The 23,224-nt window shown below is 46.8% G+C and overlaps 1 protein-coding gene and 2 pseudogenes across 1 annotated transcript; all 3 read left to right on the top strand.

The window, feature by feature from the left end:
- Nucleotides 1-5,163: 5,163 nt before the first annotated feature.
- Nucleotides 5,164-5,387, top strand: LOC143990524 (U2 spliceosomal RNA; annotated as a pseudogene).
- Nucleotides 5,388-11,672: 6,285 nt separating this feature from the next.
- Nucleotides 11,673-12,920, top strand: LOC143986770 (uncharacterized). Its single transcript, XM_077485175.1, has 2 exons — nucleotides 11,673-12,615; nucleotides 12,805-12,920. Exons 1-2 carry the CDS (start codon nucleotides 11,673-11,675, stop codon nucleotides 12,918-12,920), a joined length of 1,059 nt encoding a protein of 352 aa, XP_077341301.1.
- A 5,387-nt stretch (nucleotides 12,921-18,307) lies between these two features.
- On the top strand, nucleotides 18,308-18,479 carry LOC143990463 (U2 spliceosomal RNA; annotated as a pseudogene).
- The last annotated feature ends 4,745 nt before the right edge of the window (nucleotides 18,480-23,224 follow it).

The raw sequence follows: 23,224 nt of genomic DNA, 5'->3' as shown, positions 1-23,224 counted from the left end.
TCGAGAGGTGCCCGGGGTACCCGACAGTCGGCCTTGGGGGGAGCGTCCCTTTTCGGAGGGCCCCCCCTTGTTGCTATTGGCTTTAGGCTTAGTCCCCGGGCAACGGGAAGCGATCGCCTTTGGAAGGGCGTCTGTTCTTCGGTCGGTTGGCGGAACTGTGGGGGCCCCCATAGGTAGGCGGGCGGATCGTTGACCCTTTTTTCCTTCGAGATGGCGAACCGTGGGCTTAAAGACTCACTAAGATTTCTGGTGATGCCAGGATGCAAGGAGCAGGTGTCCTTGAAGACTATCGTGGTGCATGTACTGACGGAGACCTTCAATATTGCGGTGAGAGATGTGTTGTGCCTCCAAGATTTCCCAAGCCAAGGTATTTACGATGTGACCTTTTCTTCCACAGCGATTTGTTGGAATATTTTTGAAGCTGCTGAAAAAATGAAAGGAGAAGGTGCATTGAAATTCATACAAGTAATTCCATTGTTTATGGAGGAGGAAAAAATGATCATTGTTCATATGTACAACCCGTTTGCGGACCCGGCCTTGGTAAGAGCGTTTCTTGATAATTACTGTGAAGTACTGAGAGGGGGAGAACCCGTTTTGAATAGATATAATATTTGGACAGGCAAATACAGATTTTTTGGCCGGTTTAAACTGGACCGTGATAGTATTGGGGGAGTGAAACGGCCGCCCCCTATCTTCACGATTGGTGGAGAGAGGGGATTCCTATTCTATCAAGGGCAACCGAAGTATTGCAGGAAGTGTCTAATGTATGGCCACACTAGTAATGCATGTGAGATGAGTGAAAGATGCAGGCTTTGTCAGCAGGTGGGACATAAGGCCAAAGACTGTAAGGCGGGGAAGGTATGCGACATCTGTAAACGTGCAGGACATTTGGCAAAGCAATGCCCGGATTATGAGAGGGAAAGGAAGAAGCAAGCCAGTACCAGAATGGGATGGGGGGCAGAGCAGAGGGGTGGACAAGGAGGGGGTGCTGAGAGGGCTCCAGGGGAAGGGAGTCATGCCAGCGGAACCCCTGAGTCTGGTCCCAGTGATGCTCCACCCGGTGATGCTGGAGGGACAAGTGACGGAGTGAGGAAGGCGGGTGGTGCCGCCGCGGCTGCGGCTGATGCCACTGGCTGTAACTCTGCCCACCCAAAGAAGGCGGAGGGTCCGGAAGGGGATCATGCGGATGATCCCAATGCGGATGATAATTCCCCCCGAGAAGAGGAGATGGAAGTAGGCGGAGATGCGGTTCAATCCCCTGGTTCTCCAGATGGCATCGAGATCATCATTGAAGGTGGCAACCCGGTGGTTAGTCCGGTATCTAGCCCGTTCGTGGCTCCGGTGCTGGTCGCTGACATTCCTTCCAGTGAGGATGAGGAGCAGGATGACATGGATAGTGACGAAAGTCTTGAATGTGGCCAACCTATGTTGTCTTCCCCTGGTTCTGAAACTCAGTTGGCTGGAAAGCGGACTCAGACAGAGGGGGGAGGTGTGGAAAGTGAGGAGGGAAACTCCTTATATATCGCTTCACCTGGGGCTTCCGAAGAGGGGGTCGCCAGTTCTCCAGAGCCAAGAAGAAGACAGCGGATGAGGCAAGGAGATCCTGGACTTAAGGAAGGACCTTGTTAATTTTTTATGATGGCTAGTTTTCGTTTTTTGATGATGGTTCTTACTGTTGTCTCTTTAAATGTTAGGAGCCTTAAGGCAGGTGGTAGGAGGGCTTTCGTTTTGGATTTTTTGGGATCTGTTAATGCTGATATAATTTGTCTACAGGAATGTGGTGTAGATGATTTGTCGGGCATTACCAAGTGGGAGAAGGGAGTGGCTGTGTGGGCTCCTTGTTGTGAATCCAGGTCGGAAGGTGTTGGGGTGCTAGTTAAAAATGATAACCTGAAAGTTCTATCATATGAGGAAGTGGTCCCTGGGAGGTGTCTGTCAGTTACGTTTGAATTCGAGGACGAAAGAATAAGATTGTTTAATTGTTATGCACCTGCGGAGAAGAGGGGGCGTAAGGAATTTCTGGACGTTTTGAGATTGCACCTACCAGGAAGAATGACAACGATTGTGGCGGGTGATTTTAACTGTGTAAGAAAGGGGCGTGATAGATGTGGTGTCAGTGAAGGAGGGGGGGTGGATGTGACCTCCCGTCTACTGAATGAGCTCATAAGTGATTTTAGGCTTAAGGACGTTGCTCTGGTGGTGGAGGGGGATCAGACGGCGCATACTTACCATTCCGATAAAGGGACCGTGTTATCCTGTATTGATTTCCTGTTAACATCTGAATTTGTTGAGATAATTGGTTATGAGGCTATCCCAGTCCTTTTTTCGGACCATGTGCTATTGAGCTGCAAGTTGGATGTTGGGGGAGGGGTCAAGTTTGGTGGTGGGTGGTGGAAATTGAATGTTACAATTTTGGAAGATGAAGATGTATGTAGAAAATGTGGTACTTACCTGGAGGAGTTGGTGGAGCAGAAGGTGAACTTTACGAATGTCCTGGTGTGGTGGGATTGGGTCAAGGGATGTCTTGCTGAATTCTTCCAGAGAATGGGTAGATTGAAGGCTGCGGAGAGAAAAAAGGAAGAGTTGGTTCTGATTAAGAGGCTGTCCTTCTTGCATAAGTGCAAAAGGTTAGGTATTGATGTGAATGAGGAGTTGAAGGAGGTGCGAGAATTGAGAGATAGGATGTTGAAGGAGAAAGGGAAAAGTATTATTTTCAATGCTAAAGTTAAAGATATGGAGGAGGGGGAGAAGTGCTCAAGGTACTTCTTCAAGAAGGCCTTTTCTGGAAGGAAGACAATGACCTCTGTGTTGGTGGGGGAGGAAGAGGTGAAAGGGGATAGAGTGATGGAGGAAGTGTTTTCTTTTTACAAAAATTTATATGATGTGCAAAAGGGGGTGCAGGAGGAAGAGCAGGAGGAATATTGCAGTGTATTGGGAAGATGTTTGGAGAAGGAGGATGCTGAGGGGTTGATGGACGATATAACAGAGTTGGAAGTCGAGAGAGGATTGAAGAGTATGCAGAGGAATAAAACTCCTGGTAAAGATGGCCTTCCAGCTGAATTTTATATTAGGTTTTGGGAAATTTTGAAAGGGCATCTTACAGAGATAGTTACGTTTTGTGTTTCCAATGGGGTATTGTCCTCCACTATGAAAGAAGGGGCGATTACTTTAATTTTTAAAAAGGGGGATCGAAGGGAGATAAAGAACTGGCGCCCTATCACACTGTTAAACGTTGATTACAAACTTGTGGCAAAGCTGTTGGCTAATAGGCTTAGTATGGTGGTACATATGTTGGTCGGGGAGGAACAGGTGTGTGCGGTGCCTGGTCGAAGGATCTCAGATATACTAATTTTGTTACGGGATTTGGTTACCTATTCCCAGCTGAATAATAGGCCCTTGGCCCTTATGGGAGTGGATTTGGAAAAGGCCTATGATAAGGTGGCGCATTCCTTTTTATTTAAAGTTTTGGAGCAGATGGGAATCCCGATGCCCTTTTTAAAGACTTTGAGGGGTTTGTATACGGGGATTGTGAGTCAAGTTTTAGTTAACGGCAATTTATCTGATTTATTTTCTGTTAAAGCAGGGGTTAGACAGGGTTGCCCCCTGTCTCCGATTATGTTTATTTGCGCAATTGAACCTCTTCTTCGTCATGTACAGAAGGATAAAGGGATAAAAGGTGTTTTTGTGCCAGGAAGTGGAGGGGAATACGCTAAAGCAGTCTGTTATATGGATGATGCAACGTTTATTTGTTCTTCTGAGGCCGATGCAAGGAGGGCTGAACTTCAGCTTAAATTGTTTAGTTGCATGTCCGGGCTGAATGTCAACTGGCAAAAGAGTCAGGTCTGTATGTTGAGTGGGTCCGGAACACTGAAGGAGGTAAAGGTGGAAGGGGTCGATTCCATAATAATCTTGGGGACTCAGTTTGGAAGGAATTTACTGGACCAATCCAATGCGGAGAAGGCGATGGGGAAGATCCAGAAGAAAATCGATTTTTGGAAATTAAGACGGCTAACATTAGCTGGGAAAGTGTTGGTGGTTAAATCAGTGATTTTGCCTTTATTACTGTACTATAGTTTGGTTTTCCCACCTAATGTGAGGTGGATGCAAAAGATTGTTAGAGTTCTGTTTGTTTTTTTCTGGGGTAGTAAGATGGAAAGGGTGGAGAGGAAAGTAGTAATAAAGAAACTCGAAGAAGGAGGATGTGGGTTTCCTGATATTCCTGTCTTTTTAAGTTTGCACTTTTGGTTGGCGCATTATAAAGCTTTTATGGCGGGGGGCAAAACTGGCCTTTTAATGAGGTATTTGGCTGGGTGGACTCTGATTAAATGGGGCTGGTGCGAGAAAGATGCATCTAGACCAATTGCTTTGGTAACACCTTCCTTTTATTTGAGGTTGGCTGCCTTTTATGAAACCAATAGACTGAAAGAGCTGGGAGGAGCTGCAATTGAAAAGAGGGCTTTGAAAAAGTGGTTACTGAGAGAGGAGGTGAGGGCCAACATCTGTGGACTTAGTTCTAGATTAACGGAGTTATGCTGGAAGAGATTTCTTTTGGAAGGAGTCTCTAATAGGCAAAAGGAGATTTCCTGGTTGGCGTTTCATGGGGCATTGTTGACGAAAGCCTTTTTAAAGGCGAGGGATCTTTCTAGGGATGATAAGTGTCCTAGAGAAGGGTGTAACGATCTTGAGACTGCGGAACATGCTTTGTTTTATTGCTCCTTTGTACATAGAGTGCGGATGAAATTGGCCTTTTTTGTGGAAGAGGTGGTGGGTGTCAAGGGTGCGGGAAAGGTGGTGTGGTTCTTTGGACTGGTAGAGGGACATAAGACAATACAGAGGAAAATTTGGATTGTTGCCGCAATCTTTAGGGAGGTGATGTGGGAAGGAAGTTTGTAATGTCTGAGATGGATTGTGTGAATTTGTTTTTTGCCAGGTTGTATGTGGTGTTGTTGGTTGATAGGAAGCATATGGGAGTGGATGAAGCAAATGGATATTGGGGTTGGGGTAGGTGGAAGGGGGGTGGTTGGTAAGGGTATGGGCGTGTATATTATGTTTTAAAATGTTTATATGATGATTTTAAGATGTTTGTGATAAATATGAAGCCTATATGATGATTTGAGCGAGTACCTGGAAAGAACTTGGGCGGAAGGTTCTTGAAGGTGAACGATCTTTTCTGTGAGATATATGGACTTGCTTGAGATCTGATGGGAAGAAAAAAAAATAAAAAATAAAAAAAATCTGTTCTTATCAGTTTAATATCTGATACGTCCCCTATCTGGGGACCATATATTAAATGGATTTTTAGAACAGGGAGATGGAAGAAGAGCTTGCTCTGTCCACTCCACACATCGACCTGGTATTGCAGTACCTCCAGGACCGGTGCACCCCTCTCTTATGCAGTTTCCAAAAACAGAATGAATTCAAACAGCAAATTCTCCTCCCTCCATCCTCCTCATCCTTTTGCTTGCTTGCTTGCTCACTCACTTGCAATGTTACTTTTGCTGCTCACAAGCTGTCTGTCTGTATGTTGTTCATTTTTGCAATAAACTTGCGTTTAACCCCTGTGTGTACTGGTGTTTTTTGCTTCGTGTCAGTTCTTGGCCTTTCTTTCTCCCTTCCTCCTTCCTTGCTCGCTCAATATTCTTTTGCTCAGGAAGAAGCAGGTGAAGTGGCAGTAGTTGCAAGAAGCCAAACCTAGGAAGTCAGCAAGTAGACACATTTCGACTAGGTAGCTAGCTCGAGTATGAATGAACTTTCTAGGCCAGGCCCAAAATGAGGCCTTTTTTTCCTAGCCATGTCCAGCCAGCTCAGCCATTGCAATAGGCCTGACTTTGCTCCATTCTTGTCCCTTCGTACAACCAGCTTTCTGAACAGCAGTTACTGCCTGAGTATTCATTCAGCAGCCTGTGTCTCCCTCTAGTGGGTCCCAGCCTTTTTTGGCTTTCGTCCACGTGTCCCAGGAGGCGGTCTCATGCAAATGCTTTTCCCTGGTAGAGCAGCAACGAGAAGCAACTTGGATGAGTGCAATTGTTGCTGCTGGCTGCCTGCTGGTCATTGCCAGGGTCAGCAGGTGCTTGCAAAGGTGTTGGACAGGTGTTAGAAATTGTGGATTGTTATCTAGGTCATCAGCAGGGGATTAGACTGCTTGACCAGGCCAGGTGGGAAAAGTTGCTAATCAGCGTCTCCGCCCGGTCTAGACGCGGGGGAAGGGCAGACAGGGGGCCAGGGCAGCAGCAGCCTCAGCAGCTCCTCTCAGTGAGCTCTGGCTTGCGGGCCTGCCGCCGCTCGCTCGGAGAAGAGAATAATTGGGTTATCGCTTCTCGGCCTTTTGGCACGATCAAAGGGCTCCCGCGCGTGTCCGGATATTTCGGGGATCAGCGGGCCAGGCCTCTGAGCCTGGCCAGGTGAGCATTGAACATTTTGGGGGTTCCCCCCTTAATGGAGAAGGCTGAGAGCGACTGAGGTTCTCCAGTGTGAGAAGCCTATTTGCATATATTTGCATATCCTGTGCATATCCTTTGCTTTGGTAATGGAGGATGCAAGGTTTACCTCAGCGGCCCATGAGGTGCGCTTCCGCAATGCGGTTAAAATTGAAATCGATGGCGAATGCCGGGAGGAAGATTGTGCTAAATTGGTAATGGAGAAAGTATTATCAGAATGTGGAATCCAAGGTGAGGATTTGCTGTGCATGGCGGAATATCGGAACCAAGGAGTGGTGGAGGTGATTTTTAATGAATATTCGATATATAAGGATTTCAAGATGAGGTGGGAGGCGGTGGAAAAGAAACCGGAGATGGAAAGATTTAGTGTAGAATTTTTACATCGGAGTCCTTGGAAACTTGTGACTGTGATGATGTACAATCCCTATGTGACAACGAGGGAAGTGACCGATTTCTTGAAAATGGAATGTGAGGAGGTGGAATTCGTGAAGTTGATTGATAACAGCGTTGGAGTGTGGTCTGGTAAAAGGCTATATAGGTGCAGGTTCTATGTGAACGATTTTGCAGCCGATCACTCAGATCACATAAAACAGACCTTTCAAATTGGCCGTAATAGGGGGTTCCTCAAATATTCGGGGATGCCCCCCTATTGCTGGAAGTGTGCGGATAGGGGACATACAACTGCACAGTGCGACTTGTTGAAGAGGTGCCGGAATTGTACGGGCTTGGGACATTCTGCAGAAAATTGTACTGCCCCTAAGAAGTGCACCCATTGCCAAGGCACAGATCATTTATACGAAGAATGTCCTAGCAGAGTCAAGACGTTTGCTGAAAAAGTAGCTGGAACGAAAACAACTAAGAAAATGAATTTGCCGGAAGATGAGGATGTTCTGAGGCAGGTGGTGGAGTTGGAGAAGGAGTTGGGGTTGAAGAATCCGGAGGATGGAGGAGGAGGTAATGTGGTATCTGAGGTGGAACCCAACGTGAGGGTGGAGAAGGAGAGTGAAATGGTGGTGGAGGAGAAACCCGATGAAACAACTGTGGTGGTGGAAGAGGATAAAGAGGAAATGGAATGTCAAATGGGAAAGGAGGTGCGACTACAAGAAGACCCAGAAGAAGATGTGGGGCATAAAAGAAGGAAAGTAGCGGAGAGTACAGCTGAAGACACGGGTGAGGATTTATTTGGTGGAGTGGGGTCGCCAGATTCTTTCTCCTGGACCATGGATTTGGGAAAGGAGGAAGATGATGGGGGCTCTGGAGTGTCCGAACCTGTGGTAAGAAAGCTACAAGATGGTAGGGAGACGGAGCCCGGATAACCTGGATGGAGACCGTAATGGAAGATTTGTGTTATTCTGCTCTATCCCTTTTTTTTGAATGCAGTTGAGGGTGGCTTCTCTTAATGTGCGATCTATCGCAAATACTAGACGTAGAGTGACAATTTTTGATTTTCTTTCTACTATCCAAGCGGATATTTTTTTGTTACAGGAGTGTGGGGTTGAATTTAAGTTATGTTATGAAGAATTAGAGAAAGATTGGAAGTTCGGATCATCTGTGTGGTCAGGAGAGAATGGTGTGAAGAATTCGGGGGTTGGGATTCTAATTAAAAATAGAAATGTAGAAATTATTTCTGTTACTTATATTGAGCCAGGGAGGGCCATTTTGTTTAAAGTTTTATTTATGGGGAAGGAAATGAGGATAATTAATATTTATGGCTCAGTGAGGAAGAATGAGCGGTGTGAGTTGTTGGAGAAGTTAAGTTTTTCTTAGTAGGTCAGGAACCGATTTTGTTTATGGGGGATTTCAATTGCATTGTACGTCTAGGTGATAGAAGTGGGGATAGCTCGTTGGATAAATCTTCCAAAATATTGAGTGAGATGTGTGTGGATTTGCGGTTACAGGATGTATGGGTTTGTGTGGGTAACGAAAGTAATAAGTTTACATGGCAGAGTGCAAATATAAAGTTGAGGATTGATCATTGTTTTGTTGCGAATGGAGTGAAAGAGGTGAGTTGGGAATTGTGTGAAAATTTGTTTTCGGATCATCGTTTTGTTTTGGTTGAGGTAAGAGTGGAAGGATGTGTGTCTGTGCAGAGTGGTTTATGGAAGTTAAATGTATTGTTATTAGAGGATGAGGAGATGAGTGAACAGTTTTGTGCGTTGTATGAGAGATGTGTGAGTGCAAAAACAAGGTTTCAGAATGTGTTAAAATGGTGGGATTGGTTTAAGTTACAGTGTAAATTTTTTTTTATTAGATTGGGAATTAGGAGGAGAAATGAACAGAGAAAAAAATACTTTCTTTTGAACACAAGATGGCAGTGTCTGATTAAACTGAAAGATATGGGTGTGAATGTGAGTGATGCTATGGAGAAAGTGTGTGAAGAGAGAAAGAAATGGATAAATGAGAGGAAGAGAAATTATCTATAGAGCGAAAGTTGAGGAACTAGAGATGGATGAGAAGTGTACGAGGTTTTTTTTCAAAAAGTGTGTGCAAAAGAAAAGTGTGATTAATGAGATAGATGGATGTAAGGAAATGGATGGGATTTTGAATAAGGTTTTTGATTTTTATCAGTTACTTTTTTCGGAAAAACAAATTGATCCGTCCTTTTATCTTGATTTTTTGGATAATTTGAATGGTAAAGTGGAAAAAAGTATGTATGGAGGTTTAATTGAGAGAGTGACGTGTGCTGAGTTGGAGATGATTGTGAAAAGTATGGCTAAAGGGAAAACACCTGGGTGTGACGGTCTGAGTGTGGAATTTTATTTAAAGTTTTGGGATTGTGTGAAAGAGGATTTGTGTGAGATGGTGAATTACGTGTTTGAATGTGGAGAGCTAAGTGGATCACAAAAGGATGGGGTCGTAACGTTGATTTTTAAAAAAGGGGATCCAACTGACATAAAAAATTATAGACCTATCACGTTACTTAATGTCGATTATAAAATTATAGCAAAATTATTGGCGTGGAGATTGAAAGCTGTGGTTAAAAGTGTGATTGGTGAGAGTCAAGTGTGTGCTGTGCCTGGTCGGAGTGTGTGGGAGAATTTGATTTTGGTGAGAGATGTTGTGAGTGATGTGTTGGACAGGAAGAGTGGTGTGGCGTTATTGTCATTTGATTTTGAGAAGGCGTATGATAGGGTGAGTCATGAATTTATGTTTTTGGTGTTAGAACGAATGAATTTTCCGAGAGAATTTGTGTGTATGGTGAGAGTGTTGTATAGGAATGTTTTTTTCGCGTGTGTTGGTGAATGGGGCTTTAACTGAGAAGATCAACATCAATTCTGGAGTTCGTCAAGGATGTCCATTGTCACCTTTATTATTTATTTGTTGTATAGAACCGTTAGTGGTGAGTTTGTGTAAGGAAAAAATAATTCGTGGAGTTACTGTACCGGGGAGTGGTGGGAGGGAAGCAAAGGTTTTGAGTTATATGGATGATGTGGTTGTTGTGTGTAAGGATGTGAGATCGGTGAAAAGAGCGGTGTTGGTTGCTGAGTGTTTTTGTTCTGCGTCTGGGTTTAAAATTAATTTGGATAAGAGTGTGTGTTGTGGATTTGGTAGTTGGAGTGTGGGTGAGTGTTTGAAAGTGAATGTGATTAATGAGCAGATTAAAATTTTGGGGGTTGTTTTTGACCAGAGGAATAATGGTGTTAAAATTTGGGAGGAGATATTGGAGAAGGTTAGGAGGAAAGTGGCTTTCTGGAAATTCAGAAAATTAACCTTTACTGGGAAAATTTTGATTATTAAAGCTATTATTTTACCTTTATTGCTTTATACTGCTTTAGTTTATTATCCTGGGGAGCTGATTCTAAGGAGGATTATAAGAGAGCTATTTACGTTTGTTTGGGGGGCGAAAATGGAACGTGTGAAAAGAGAGGTTTTATGTAAAGATGTGGGAAAAGGTGGAAGGGGTATGCCTGATGTGAGATTGTTTTTGTGTGTGAGATATGTTGGGATGATAGTGAGGATGAGTGGGAATGAAACTTTAACTGGATGTATGGTAAGGTATAGTGGTGGTAAGATTTTGAGAAGGTATAAGTGGGTGGTTGGTAGACTGAATATGCCTTATTCAGATGCTTTAAGTGGTCATTATAAAATTATGTTTAGGTTTATTAAACGTTATAATTTACAGGAGTATAGTGGAGAAGAGTTGAAAAATTCAAAAATGGTTATAAAGAGAATTTTGAGTGAGCAGTATGTGGAGACGGTTGGAAGATATAGTGAGAGTGTGTCAAAGAGCATTTGGAATATGGTGGTAAATAAAAAATTAACAAATAGCCAAAGTGATTTAGGATGGCAAATAGTGCATGAGTGCTTGCCAGTGAGGTATTTCCAATATAGGAGAGGGTTGCTAAGATCTGGAAGATGTCCTAGATTTCCATGCGGAATGATGAAAGTGTATTGCACCTTATGTGGAATTGTAATTTTGCACGGGAATTTTGGAAGAGAGTGGGTGGAATTTTGAAGGTAGTGACTGGAATGACACGTTTGGGGTTTGAAAGAGTGATGTATGGTTTTAGTGGAGAATTATTAGTTCTGGTAAGGAAGTTTTGTGGGAAAGTAGATGTGTGTTGGTATGTAAAAGAGAGTTGATAAGTGTTGAGGATTGTGTAAGAATGTTGCTATCTAAGATGTATGTATATTTTTTGTGGGATGTGAAGTGTATGGGTGAGAGAGCGAATGATGTGTGGAAGATAAGGGAGTGGTATTTGTTTACATAACATAATCTAAAGAAGAATAAGAATAATAATAAAAATAAATAAATAATAAAAAAGAAATAGATATTTAATGCCAAACAAATGATGCAAATATGGACTCAACATAAGGAGTTCTTCGTTGAAGTTTGTCTTAGACGTTGAGTAAAATCATAATTAAGCCGATGTTTGGTAAAAAAAAAAAAAAAAAAAATCGACTATAGCCCTTAGGGGTGTCTCTGCTTCACAGCTAGGACGTTGAGAACCACTTGTATCTATCCAAGCCATTAGGTCCTTGTGGGGTACCCTCCTGCTTGGCCTTGTAGGATCGTTGATTAAATTCAGCTTCACCTACTTGCTGCTATTGGGCCAGAGGCTTAGCCCCCACAAGGAACGAGATTGCGGTCTTCCCTCCTCCCCCCCTCCTCCGCATTACTACCTCCGGGCAGTAGATGCAAGAGCCTTTCTAAAGGCTTCAGAGCGAAGACGTCGAGGAATCCAGAAGGAAGCCGCCGAAAGAACACCTGAAGCGACTTCCCTCTCCAAGACGATGGGGAAGAGCGAGAGAAAGACCAGCAGAAGCAAGAAGAACCCCGCTCCAGCCACTTCCACCGAGGTCCCCGAGGATGTTGCTGCCTCCACCTCCACCCCGGCCAGCACCAGCCAGCCGGGACCAGCCAAGCCTTCCCCCCCTGCAGACGGGCTCCCTACCTTGGAGTCCTGGATGAAGCAGACGGTCGTGCTGCAACTGAAGGAGGTGGACGGAAGGGTCCCCGACATGACCCCGGAGATCTTCGGCAAGAAGATGATCCTGGAGCAGGGGTTCAGCAAAGCGGAAACGCTTTCGGTGCAGGCCTTCACAAGAGGTATATTTTTTATAACTTTTGTGTCTTTCCAGGCCTGCAGAAGATACTGGGATATGGTCAAGGCGAGTGGTCCTGAATCCCCCTTCCGTAAGTTCGCTGCGAACTGCCCCATAACACGGGACGAGAAGTGGGTGACGGTGGCCATGAGGAACCCCCATACCTCAGGAAAGGATATAGCCACTTACCTCCAGAGGTTCTGCACCGTGGTGAAGGACCCCGTCCGAATCCTCGATGCCAACGGCTTCTGGATAGGTAAGTGGTCAGTACTCTGCAAGTTCAGGAAGGACCCTTCGGGGGACATCCTGCACCTGCAGCCGTGCTTCTCCCTGGGCAACTCCGCAGGCATCCTTTTCTACCCCGGTATACCCTTCACCTGCAACAGGTGTAGCAACACCGGACACATGGAGAAGGACTGCAAAGAACCTGCTTGCAGGTTCTGTAGGGTTGCAGGCCACGAGACCAAGGATTGTCCGAGGTCCAAAGCCTGCAACCTCTGCGGAGCGGCTGAGCACGTGTTTAAACACTGCCCCCAGCGGTCCCGGTCCTATGCTGGCGTCCTGATCCAGGGCAAACCATTCTCCAGCACCGGGAAGAAGCAGCTGGAAAAAGAACCACGGACGAAGACTGGTAAGTCCACCCCCACCCCTACCCCCACCCCTGTCCAGGCCCCAGCCCAGACCCCTGCCCCAGCCCCTGCCTACAGCACACCCCCACCCACCTCCTCTGTGCTGGAGGAGACCCCCCCACCCTCCCCTCACCCACCCCGGACCTGTCCTCCCTGGAGGACTTCCCCACCCTCCCCTCCACCCCCACCAGTGGACTCTCAGGAAGCCGGAAACGGAAGCCTAGGAGTCCAACAGCAGAGGAACCCGCTTCCTCCACTAAAAGGCCCACTGGCGACCATCGCAAAAGCGAGGGACCAGAGCCAATAGTGGAGGACCTCGAGTCAGCGGGGGAGGAAGATGAGGACGTGGGGGGGAGGTGGAGGTCAAGGCCGTCCCTGAGCCTGACCTCCCCTCCGACCTCCACGTCGTCATCACCAAGACAATGATGGATGCTGTCCTGGAGGAGCTCGGCCTGTCCGAGAACACAGGACAAGCAGAAGAGGCAGCGGAAGACCCCCCTCCGGGGAGGTAAGTTCGGTCCCTTGCCGACTAGACCTCATACCCCTTTTTCATTATGGCAGAGATCTCAATCTTTTCCATTAATGTGAGGAGTATCAAGGATACATCTAGAAGGCAAGCGGCACTGACATTCCTAGCCACTCAGCAGAGTGATGTCTACATGCTCCAGGAGTGCGCACTCCCTCCTCTGAGGAGGTACACCCATCTGACCTCCCAGTGGACCCTCGGTCCCTCCTACTGGTCCGGGGGTGGCGATTGTAAGTCTGCAGGTGTAGCCATTCTTGTCAGGGGTGGGCGCTTCGCGGTTGACTCCATCCATAAGCTAGTCTGTGGCCGTCTTCTGGTCATAGACGGCTCGTGGGTGGGAGAGCCAATTAGGCTCATCAACGTGTACGCCCCCCCAGATAAGAATGAGCGTCTGGAACTTTTCCAGACCCTGCGGACCCAACTCGTCACCACCAGGGCAGTAGTAATCGGTGGTGATTTCAACTGTCCGATAGAGGAGGATGGGCGCAGCTCCAGCATGTACGCAAAACTTGATGCTACATCCAGGCTGCTCGAGGAGATGATCTCGGAGGCTTCCCTGCAGGACGCCGTGGGATCCATAGGGAGAGGTACCGTGAACTACTCATGGTGCCGTCCCGATGGATCAGTGCGTTCCAGGATCGACTTCGTGCTCACTTCAAGAGCAGTCAAGCATCGCGATTTCTCCATGATCCCCTGCTTTTTCTCTGACCACAGGGCTATTCACTTTCGGGGGGTGACCTGGGCGAGGGCTTTGCCCGCGGACCAGGCTCCTGGAAGCTGAATAGTACCCTGCTGGAAAATGAGGAACTGATGGGGGAACTCCGGGAGGCCTATGCCACCTGGAAGGAGGAAAAGCGATTCTTCGGAAGGGTAAGTGACTGGTGGGAGTTTGTGAAGGTCAAGCTGCGCAGCTTCTTTCAGGCAAGGGGACGACAGCAAGTGTGTGCCAGGAAGAAGGAACTCAGGAGACTGCAACGTCAGTTGCAGTCCCTGCAGGACCTTCACCACTGTGGCTGGGACGTTAGGCAGGAGGTAAGTAAAACCTTGGACAGAGGGGTGGCGGTGGACGTGGTATACTTGGATTTTGCAAAAGCATTCGATACAGTTCCCCACACACGGCTCATGTGTAAGGTAAAGTCTACAGGTTTGGAAATATCAGTTTGTAAATGGATAGAAAATTGGCTAGAAGACAGAATTCAGAGAGTAGTGGTTAATGACTCTTACTCTGAATGGTCTAAGGTTATCAGTGGTGTACCCCAAGGTTCAGTGCTGGGACCCTTACTTTTTAACATCTTTATAAATGATATTGGGTCTGGGATCAAAAGTAATATTTCTGTCTTTGCAGATGACACCAAGATATGCAGTGGAATAACGTCTTTACAGGATGTCTCCAATTTACAAGCCGACCTCAATACACTGTCTAATTGGGCGACTATGTGGCAGATGAGGTTTAATGTTGATAAATGTAAAGTTATGCACTTGGGGCCTAAGAATATGCATGCATCATACATGCTAGGGGGAGTACAACTGGGGGAATCCATAGTGGAGAAGGATCTGGGGGTTTTGGTAGACCATAAGCTCAATAACAACATGCAATGCCAAGCTGCTGTTTGCAAAGCGAGCAAAGTCCTTTCTTGTATTAAGAGAGGTATGGACTCCAGAGTAAGACCTCACCTGGAATATGCCGTTCAGTTTTGGGCACCAGTTCTCAAAAAGGATATCGGGGAACTGGAGAAAGTGCAGAGAAGGGCAACCAAACTGATAAGAGGCATGGAGGAACTCAGCTATGAGGAGAGATTAGAGGAACTAAATTTATTCACTCTTGAGAAGAGGAGATTAAGGGGGGATATGATCAACATGTTCAAATACATTAGGGGTCCATATAGTGAACTTGGTGTTGAGTTGTTCTCTGTACGGTCAACCCAGAGGACACGGGGGCACTCTTTACGTCTAGAGGAAAAGAGATTTCATCTTCAAGTACGGAAAGGTTTCTTCACAGTTAGAGCTGTGAAAATGTGGAATAGACTCCCGCCAGAGGTGGTTCTGGCCAGTTCAGTAGACTGCTTTAAGAAAGGCTTGGATACTTTCCTGATGGTACATAATATAACTAGGTACTAACATAGGTAAAGTTGATCCAGGGAAAATCCGATCGCCTATTGGGGGATCAGGAAGGAATTTTTTTCCCCTGCTGTTTTTCGCCTTCCTCTGGATCAATTGTGGGCATAAAATTGGGTATCTGGATTGTACGATTATTTTTTACTTTATTTATTTGTTTTTATGGTTGAACTGGATGGACTTGTGTCTTTTTTCAACCTGACTAACTATGTAACTATGTAACTATGACCTGGAGGACACCAAGAAGAGCCTGAAAGGGCACTTTGAGGAAGAATCCAGGCACATTGTCTTCCGTGCCAAGGTGGACAACCTTGAGAAAGGTGAGAAGTGTAATTCTTTCTTTTTCAGGAAACTCCACTCAGGACACACACCCTTGTCTGAGCTGCGTGACGAGACCGGAACACTCCAGAAGGGAGAAGGGAAAGGAGGCTGTGATGCAAGTGGTCAGCGACTACTACACCAACCTCTACTCCCCGAAAACAACAGATTCACAGGCAGCCGACAGGTTCCTGTCAGGTATCTCTAACCAAATTGATCCTGCAGGTTCGTCGGACGTCAACGCCCCCTTGGTGTTGGAGGAGCTGCACTCTGCCGCTAAATCCTTTAGGCAAGGCAGGACCCCGGGCTGCGATGGTCTCCCAGTTGAACTTTATGTAACGCTGTGGGATCTCGTAGGCCCGGACCTGCTCGAGCTGTACGAGGAGATGGTGGTGGAGGGCAGAATGCCTCCGACCCTAAGGGAGGGGATGATCACGATTTTGTATAAGCGCAAGGGGGAGAGATCGGACCTGAAAAACTGGCGTCCGATCTCTCTTCTGAACGTGGACTACAAAATCCTCGCCAAGGTTCTGGCCAACAGGCTGAAATCTGTCATCGGACAGATCATCCACCCGGATCAGACTTGTGGCATTCCTGGTCGCAGGATTGCGGACAGCCTTGCGTTTGTCCGGGACACGGTCCAGTACATTCATGGCCGCCATGTGCACGCAGCCCTGGTCAGTCTTGACCAGGAGAAGGCCTTTGACCGTGTCTCCCATGAGTTTATGTGCAGCGCTCTGCGCAGGTTTGGTCTTGGGGAAATGTTCTGTTCATATGTAAATGTAATGTACAATGAAATTTGTAGTGTGGTGTTGGTGAACGGTGGAAAACTGACCCCTTTCCAGTGTTGTCTGGGGTCAGACAAGGCTGCCCTCTCTCACCTCTGCTTTTTGTCTGTTGTATAGAGCTCTTCGCCCGAAGCATCAGACGGAACCCAGAGATCAGAGGGATCACCGCACCAGGACCGGACAGACGGGAGGTCAAGTGCTCGCTCTACATGGATGATGTGACGGTGTTCTGTGCCGACCGGCGCTCCATCGACACACTCGCCCAGACGTGTGAGGACTTCGGCCAAGCTTCAGGGGCAAAGGTCAACTGCGGGAAGTCGGAAGTCATGCTCTTCGGAAAGTGGTTTCTGCCTTCTTCTGCACCCATGCCCTTCAGCGTCAAAGCAGACTTCATCAAAATCCTTGGGGTCTGGTTTGGAGCAGAGGGCGCAGCCCTGAAGTCCTGTTGAAGAAAGACTGGCAAAGATGCGACAGAAGTTTGGACTTTGGAGCCTCCGAGAACTCACCATCGAAGGTAAAACACTGGTACTCCGCAGCGAGATTCTCCCTGTGTTGCAGTACCTCGCCCAGGCCTGCCCCCCCCCCCCCCCGGGTTAACACCTGCAAGGCCATCACCAAGGCAGTGTTTCACTTCATCTGGAGCTCCAAAATGGACAGAGTAAAGCGGGCGGTTATGTTCAAGGAACCCCTCAAGGGCGGTAAGGGCGTGCCCGACATCGCCACCCTACTGAGGGTCTTCTTTGCCTGTAACTGCATCCGCAGAACTTTGGTGGACAGAACTGTAGACTCTGGTGGTAACTCCATGTCCCGTTTCTTCCTCCTGCCTCTCTGGAGGTCCCTTGGATGGGACAAATGGGACAGCTCCATCCCCTACAACTGGGACACTCCTTGGTATTACTTGGACACTTTCAAGTTTATTAAGGAGCTGGGGCTACATGGAGTGAAGCCCGACTTGTGGAAGCCAAAAACTATCCACAAGTTGATCAGAGCATCGTACATTGTTGAGACTGTTCCAGGCCTCCCTTCAGCCACTTGTAAAGTGGTCTGGAGGAATGTTTCTTCAAAGAGACTTACCAACAGGCACAAAGATCTGGCATGGATGGCAATCCAAGGGGGGTTGCCACTCAGGACATTCATGCATGCCAGAAACCTGTGCAGATACAGACACTGCCCCTTTTGCATCATCCAGGAGGAAACTGCTCTGCATGTTTTCTGGGAGTGTCCCTTTGCACAGGGCCTGTTGAGGGCTCTGGAACCTGATCTCAAAGACTTTGTTCCACAGACTGCTATAACACACTTTGGTGTGTTAAACGGACTCTTTTGTGGGACTCACTCACAAGAGGACATTGATAGTGCCTGGCGGGTGCTGTGTTGTTTTAAGGACACTGTTTGGTGCGCCAGAAAGCGCCTCATCCCCCAGAGGGAGAGGATGTCCATCCAGGACTGCCGCAGACTGACCCACAGTCTGCTCAGAGACTATCACCTGATGGACAACAAGGAGGAAGAGGAGGTCTGAAGATTTCCCCTTCCCCCCCCACCCTCCCACCACTATGTACCCTTTTTGGCAGTTCAATAAAGCTTCGGGCCTGTGAACTCTTTTTCCCCTCCCCTCCCCACCTTCTCCAACCCCCCGCATCACACCTGTTGCTCATTGAAAGGTCATTTTGATTTTGACTTTGACTAAGACTGTATGACTTGACATGTATTTGGTAATGGTTTTTGGTAATGCTTTCAGGGTAATGCGGCGTCATGCATGATGTGATGTTTCGGGGTATTATTACTCTGCACAACACATCAGGCATCATACCGCAGAATGAATGTAATTTATTTGTATGTTTGGAACTGTATTGTTATGTAGTGTATTTTATGCGCTGCGTCGCAGTACAGTGTGGAATGTACCCTGTTAAAAGTATTTTGTTTTTTGTATATTTTCTTGCAAAATAAAGTATACATTTTCAATCAAAAATCTGTTCTTATCAGTTTAATATCTGATACGTCCCCTATCTGGGGACCATATATTAAATGGATTTTTAGAACAGGGAGATGGAAGAAGAGCTTGCTCTGTCCACTCCACGCATCGACCTGGTATTGCAGTACCTCCAGGACCGGTGCACCCCTCTCTTATGCAGTTTCCAAAAACAGAATGAATTCAAACAGCAAATTCTCCTCCATCCTCCTCATCCTTTTGCTTGCTTGCTCACTCACTTGCAATGTTACTTTTGCTGCTCACAAGCTGTCTGTCTGTATGTTGTTCATTTTTGCAATAAACTTGCGTTTAACCCCTGTGTGTACTGGTGTTTTTTGCTTCGTGTCAGTTCTTGGCCTTTCTTTCTCCCTTCCTCCTTCCTTGCTCGCTCAATATTCTTTTGCTCAGGAAGAAGCAGGTGAAGTGGCAGTAGTTGCAAGAAGCCAAACCTAGGAAGTCAGCAAGTAGACACATTCCGACTAGGTAGCTAGCTCGAGTATGACTGAACTTTCTAGGCCAGGCCCAAAATGAGGCCTTTTTTTCCTAGCCATGTCCAGCCAGCTCAGCCATTGCAATAGGCCTGACCTTGCTCCATTCTTGTCCCTTCGTACAACCAGCTTGCTGAACAGCAGTTACTGCCTGAGTATTCATTCAGCAGCCTGTGTCTCCCTCTAGTGGGTCCCAGCCTTCAAAAGTTCATTCAAAAGTTTAGATGTAGAATCCACACCTCCCTCCTGCCCCACACCTTCTTTCAGTTATCTTCCTTACACAATTAAAATCACCAGCCCAAATGGTAGCCATCCTCCCGGGTAAAAATAGTCTCAATATCTCGAAAAATTCTTTTCTATCTTTGCGCTCAGCTGGGGCATAACAATTCACAATTCTCATTATAGTATCCAGATAATCCACCACCACCACCAACACTCTCCCTGGAATCACAACCTCGTGGGATAGAATTTTTATATTCCTATTTTTAACTAGAATTCCCACCCCTTCACTCCGGGACTCACATGCAGGCGACCATACAGTAGGTCCATACTTCCACTCCTCCGCCCCTGGCCATCTATCCACCCCACACTCTTGCAAGCAAAAAATATCTGCCTCCACATCACCCAATTCTTTTAATACTGCAGCTCTCCGCCATCTTGATTTTACACTCCTCACATTCATCGAACTAATAATCAGAGCCATCAGTAGAGTAAGAATTAAATGTACCGCCATACTGACATAATAAAGTTTACACTCCATTCTTCTCCAAACTTCTGCATCTTCTTCTAGGAGTAGGGGATTCTACAGACCCTTCCACCCCTTCAGCCTCTTCTACTAAAAGCCCTTCTCCTTCACCAGCCTTCTCTAGCCGGGCTCTCTTGCCGGATGAGAAGCTGTCTCTGTCCTCGGCCCCACTAGCAGGGTGCTGGCCACATTCCAAACTACCGTCACTTTCTTCCATCTCTTCCTCCCCTTCCCCCTCCTCCTCTGATTCACTTGATGATAAGTCACCAATAAGTGACGATCTTGCACCAGAGGCGGGGCTGGGGAAAGACCCAATGTTCAGATCTGCCGCATCATTTTCCCCACTTCCTGGTATTTCCTGATCCGCTCCACCTCCAGTCTCCATCTGCTCTTCCTCTTCCGGGTTGCACGAAGCATCTCTACTTTCCTCCGGAGTTACTCTTTGACCCGTCTCTGTATCATTGGGTGACCTGCATGTACTCCCAGCTGATGCTTCATTCACAGGATCACCACTGGTTTCCTCCGCGCCACCCTCAACACCACTTACATCTCTTGGCACAGTTTCACTAACCTCCTGCTCTGGCGGAGGACTAGTCGAGGCCGCATCAGGCTGTTCCGCGGGTCCCCTTCTAGCTGTCTCCCCACCATCCGCAGCCCGTGGTCTAGAGCGTTCACCAAAATCCGAATACATCCGTCTTCCTGAAGCCATCATATCTGCCCACCTGGTCTTGTAAAACTGGTACTCCTCGCATTGTCTAGCCATATGTCCGACCTTTTTACAGATATCACAAACCTTCTGTTCTTTACACTCTCTAGCCACATGTCCACTCTTGCCACAAAAACGACATTTCTGTCCATCATTACATTCAGTATTAACATGCCCATACGTAAAACATTTACGACAGTATTTAGGCTGTCCAGGGTAGAATAAAAAGCCCCTTTCTCCTGCAACGGTGAAGACAGCAGGGGGTCTCCTTACTCCTCCCACACAACTAGAGTCAATTTTAAAGCGACCCACAAAGCGATATTTTCCAGACCAAATCCCAAAACGATTACAGATCTTCTCACCCCCTCTCAGTTCAGAACAATAACCATTCAGAAAAGCTCGAATCAAAGCAGGGTCAGCAAATGGGTTGTATAAATGAACAGTTATCACTTTTTCTTCTTGCATGAACAACGGGGTTATCTCAAACATTTTCACCACATCATGTTCCTTCATTTCTTTTGCACGTTCAAAGATAGACCAGCAGACCTCCGACAAAACAAAGGTAACATCATACAGACCTTGTTGCTGAAAATCTTGAAGACAATAAATATCGCTCACCTTCAAGCCAAGAGCTTCCTTCAAAAGATCCTCCACCACGACCTTCAGGTTCACCTTCGTCCTATACTCGACTCTCGTCTGAAATCTCAGTGAGTCTCGCAACCCACGAGCCGCCATCCTGGAATCCCAAAAAAGGACCCCGCTTCTCCTCCGCCAAGGGGCTCCCCAAAAAGGAGCCCCGGAGAAAAACGCACGCACTGCCTCTAAAGGGCGATCGCCTCTCGTTGCCTGGGGACTAATCCTCCGGCCAATAGCAGCAAGGGGGGGGGCCTCCGAAAAGGGACGCTCCCCCCAAGGCCGACCCTTGGGTACCCCAGGCACCTTCCAACCAGGACCAAAATGCAGCAGATTTTTTTTTTTGGAAAAAGCCCATGGCGTGCAAACACACCCAAAAAACTTCCACCCGGTGCATAAAAAAAGTGCACACACATAGAGAGTGACACACTAAAAAGTGCAGACGGGTGTCTGATGTCCTCCAAAAGAAGGACCATACCCTGATCCCCCGGGGCGTTAGGCTCCAGACAGGGACTGAGGTACCAGACTCAACAAGTGGGCCCCGGACGAAACCGGAAGCCCTCCTTTCCCCGGGAGGACTGCCGAAACAGAACCTCCTAGGTACTTGGTACTGTGGGGGCTTCCCCGAAGGTAGGCCCCCCCTCATGGAGATTGGACCAAGCCAGAAGGCCTATGTCCGCTCTCCCACAAGACGTTCAGGATTGGTTGAGGACCGACACCCTACTAATCAAACGTGAAGTGACAAACAGTGACAAACACACACAAATAAAATAAATAAAAAGTGAGGAAGGGATAGTGAAGAGGAGAGTGAAAAGTGACCATTGTGCAATACAATGGCCGGCCCTCCGGCCAGGAATCAAAAATTCCTCTGGTCCTAGCCAAAAGGCCGGGCCCTAGAGGCAGGTGTAAAAAAGCGTGTTATGGTGACGTGACCTAGGTGCCTAAATCAAAGTGCTGACGCACAGTGAAAGAAGGCACCCCTGGACTGCCACTCCAGGGGCACATCACCATGGGCTTTCCAACAAAAGCATCCCTGGCCCCCCAGCCCAGACCATAACAGCCCCCACCCTAATCAGGAAGGTATGGAGATCCAGGAGCTTAGTGAGACCCTTTACCATCAGGTCCACCCTCACTCCCATCACTCCCACCTAATTACATCCAGGACGTACTGGCCGCTCCCCCCCAAGGGGAAAGGGGGAACAAGCGTTCCAATCCCGAAAAACTGACCGGAGCTAAAGCTGCCACAATCCAGGCCAAAAGGCCAGGGTCCCCTCCCCTGGCTTCGACCAGTGGTTCTCCATCCCCATCAGAAGGCTTCCCTTTCGGCTACGAACCGCTCCAGGTCACCTTTACACCAGCAGGCTTTGCATAGCAACCGCCAACCCTGCTCCACCTCGCCGTAGAACAGGGACGGAAGCAAGCGCCACCTCCTGGTAACTGATAAGAACAGATTTTTTTTTTTATTCTTTTATTTAAAAATTCACAAATAAAATACATAGAAAACATAAATCCAAATAACAATATGTACAAAAAAGTAAAATAACATTTGTACAAAAATAATTCAGAGATATATCTTCACAACAAAAAATTAAAATATTTACATAACCCACCCCCTTCCCACCCACAAAACCCACCCACAAAAACCCACCCACAAAAACCCAAAAACACATAATAAAGATAACAAGATAAATCCATAATAACAAGATAATAACAAAACATTCCAAAAACAAATAGCAACAAAAATTATTTACATAAAAACCCATTTCCACCCTTCATTAGTGAAAGCAAACATTAAACTATCCCTACTATATACTGACCCTCCACCCTATCCCTACACAAACAAAAAACACTCCTATACACTTTCTCCACACTTTCCCTTTGTCACCACCTGCACTCACCCTGAAAAACAAAGAAAAGAGATTAATCATTCAAAAATAACATCAACAACATAAGACCAATATTTACACTATATACACCAATGCTTCCACTCCCCAAGTTTCCATTCACCTCTAGCATTATTTTCACCCATTTTTTTACAATCAAAATAAGCATAACTATAAATCTTCCCTCGGACCATGGCCACGCACTCTTTCACTTTAACCACTTCCTGCCGAAAAATTAAAATATTCCGAACATCCCACAAACACTCTTTAATACAATTCACCACAATCCATAACAACCTCTCTTCCTTCTTAGCCAAAACACACAAACCATACAACACCATCTCATACGTTACATTATCCACACCAGTCAATCCCTTAATCATCTTTTCCATCCTCTTCCACACCTTTTTTGCATAACGACACTCCCAAAACACATGTACCAC

Source organism: Lithobates pipiens, unplaced genomic scaffold, assembly GCF_037356315.1.
Source record: "Lithobates pipiens isolate NorthernLeopardFrog02 unplaced genomic scaffold, aLitPip1_a1.2 Scaffold_18, whole genome shotgun sequence".
NCBI lineage: Eukaryota > Metazoa > Chordata > Amphibia > Anura > Ranidae > Lithobates > Lithobates pipiens.
Note: the sequence above shows the minus strand (reverse complement) of the source record. Positions and strands in the feature narration are given on the sequence as shown.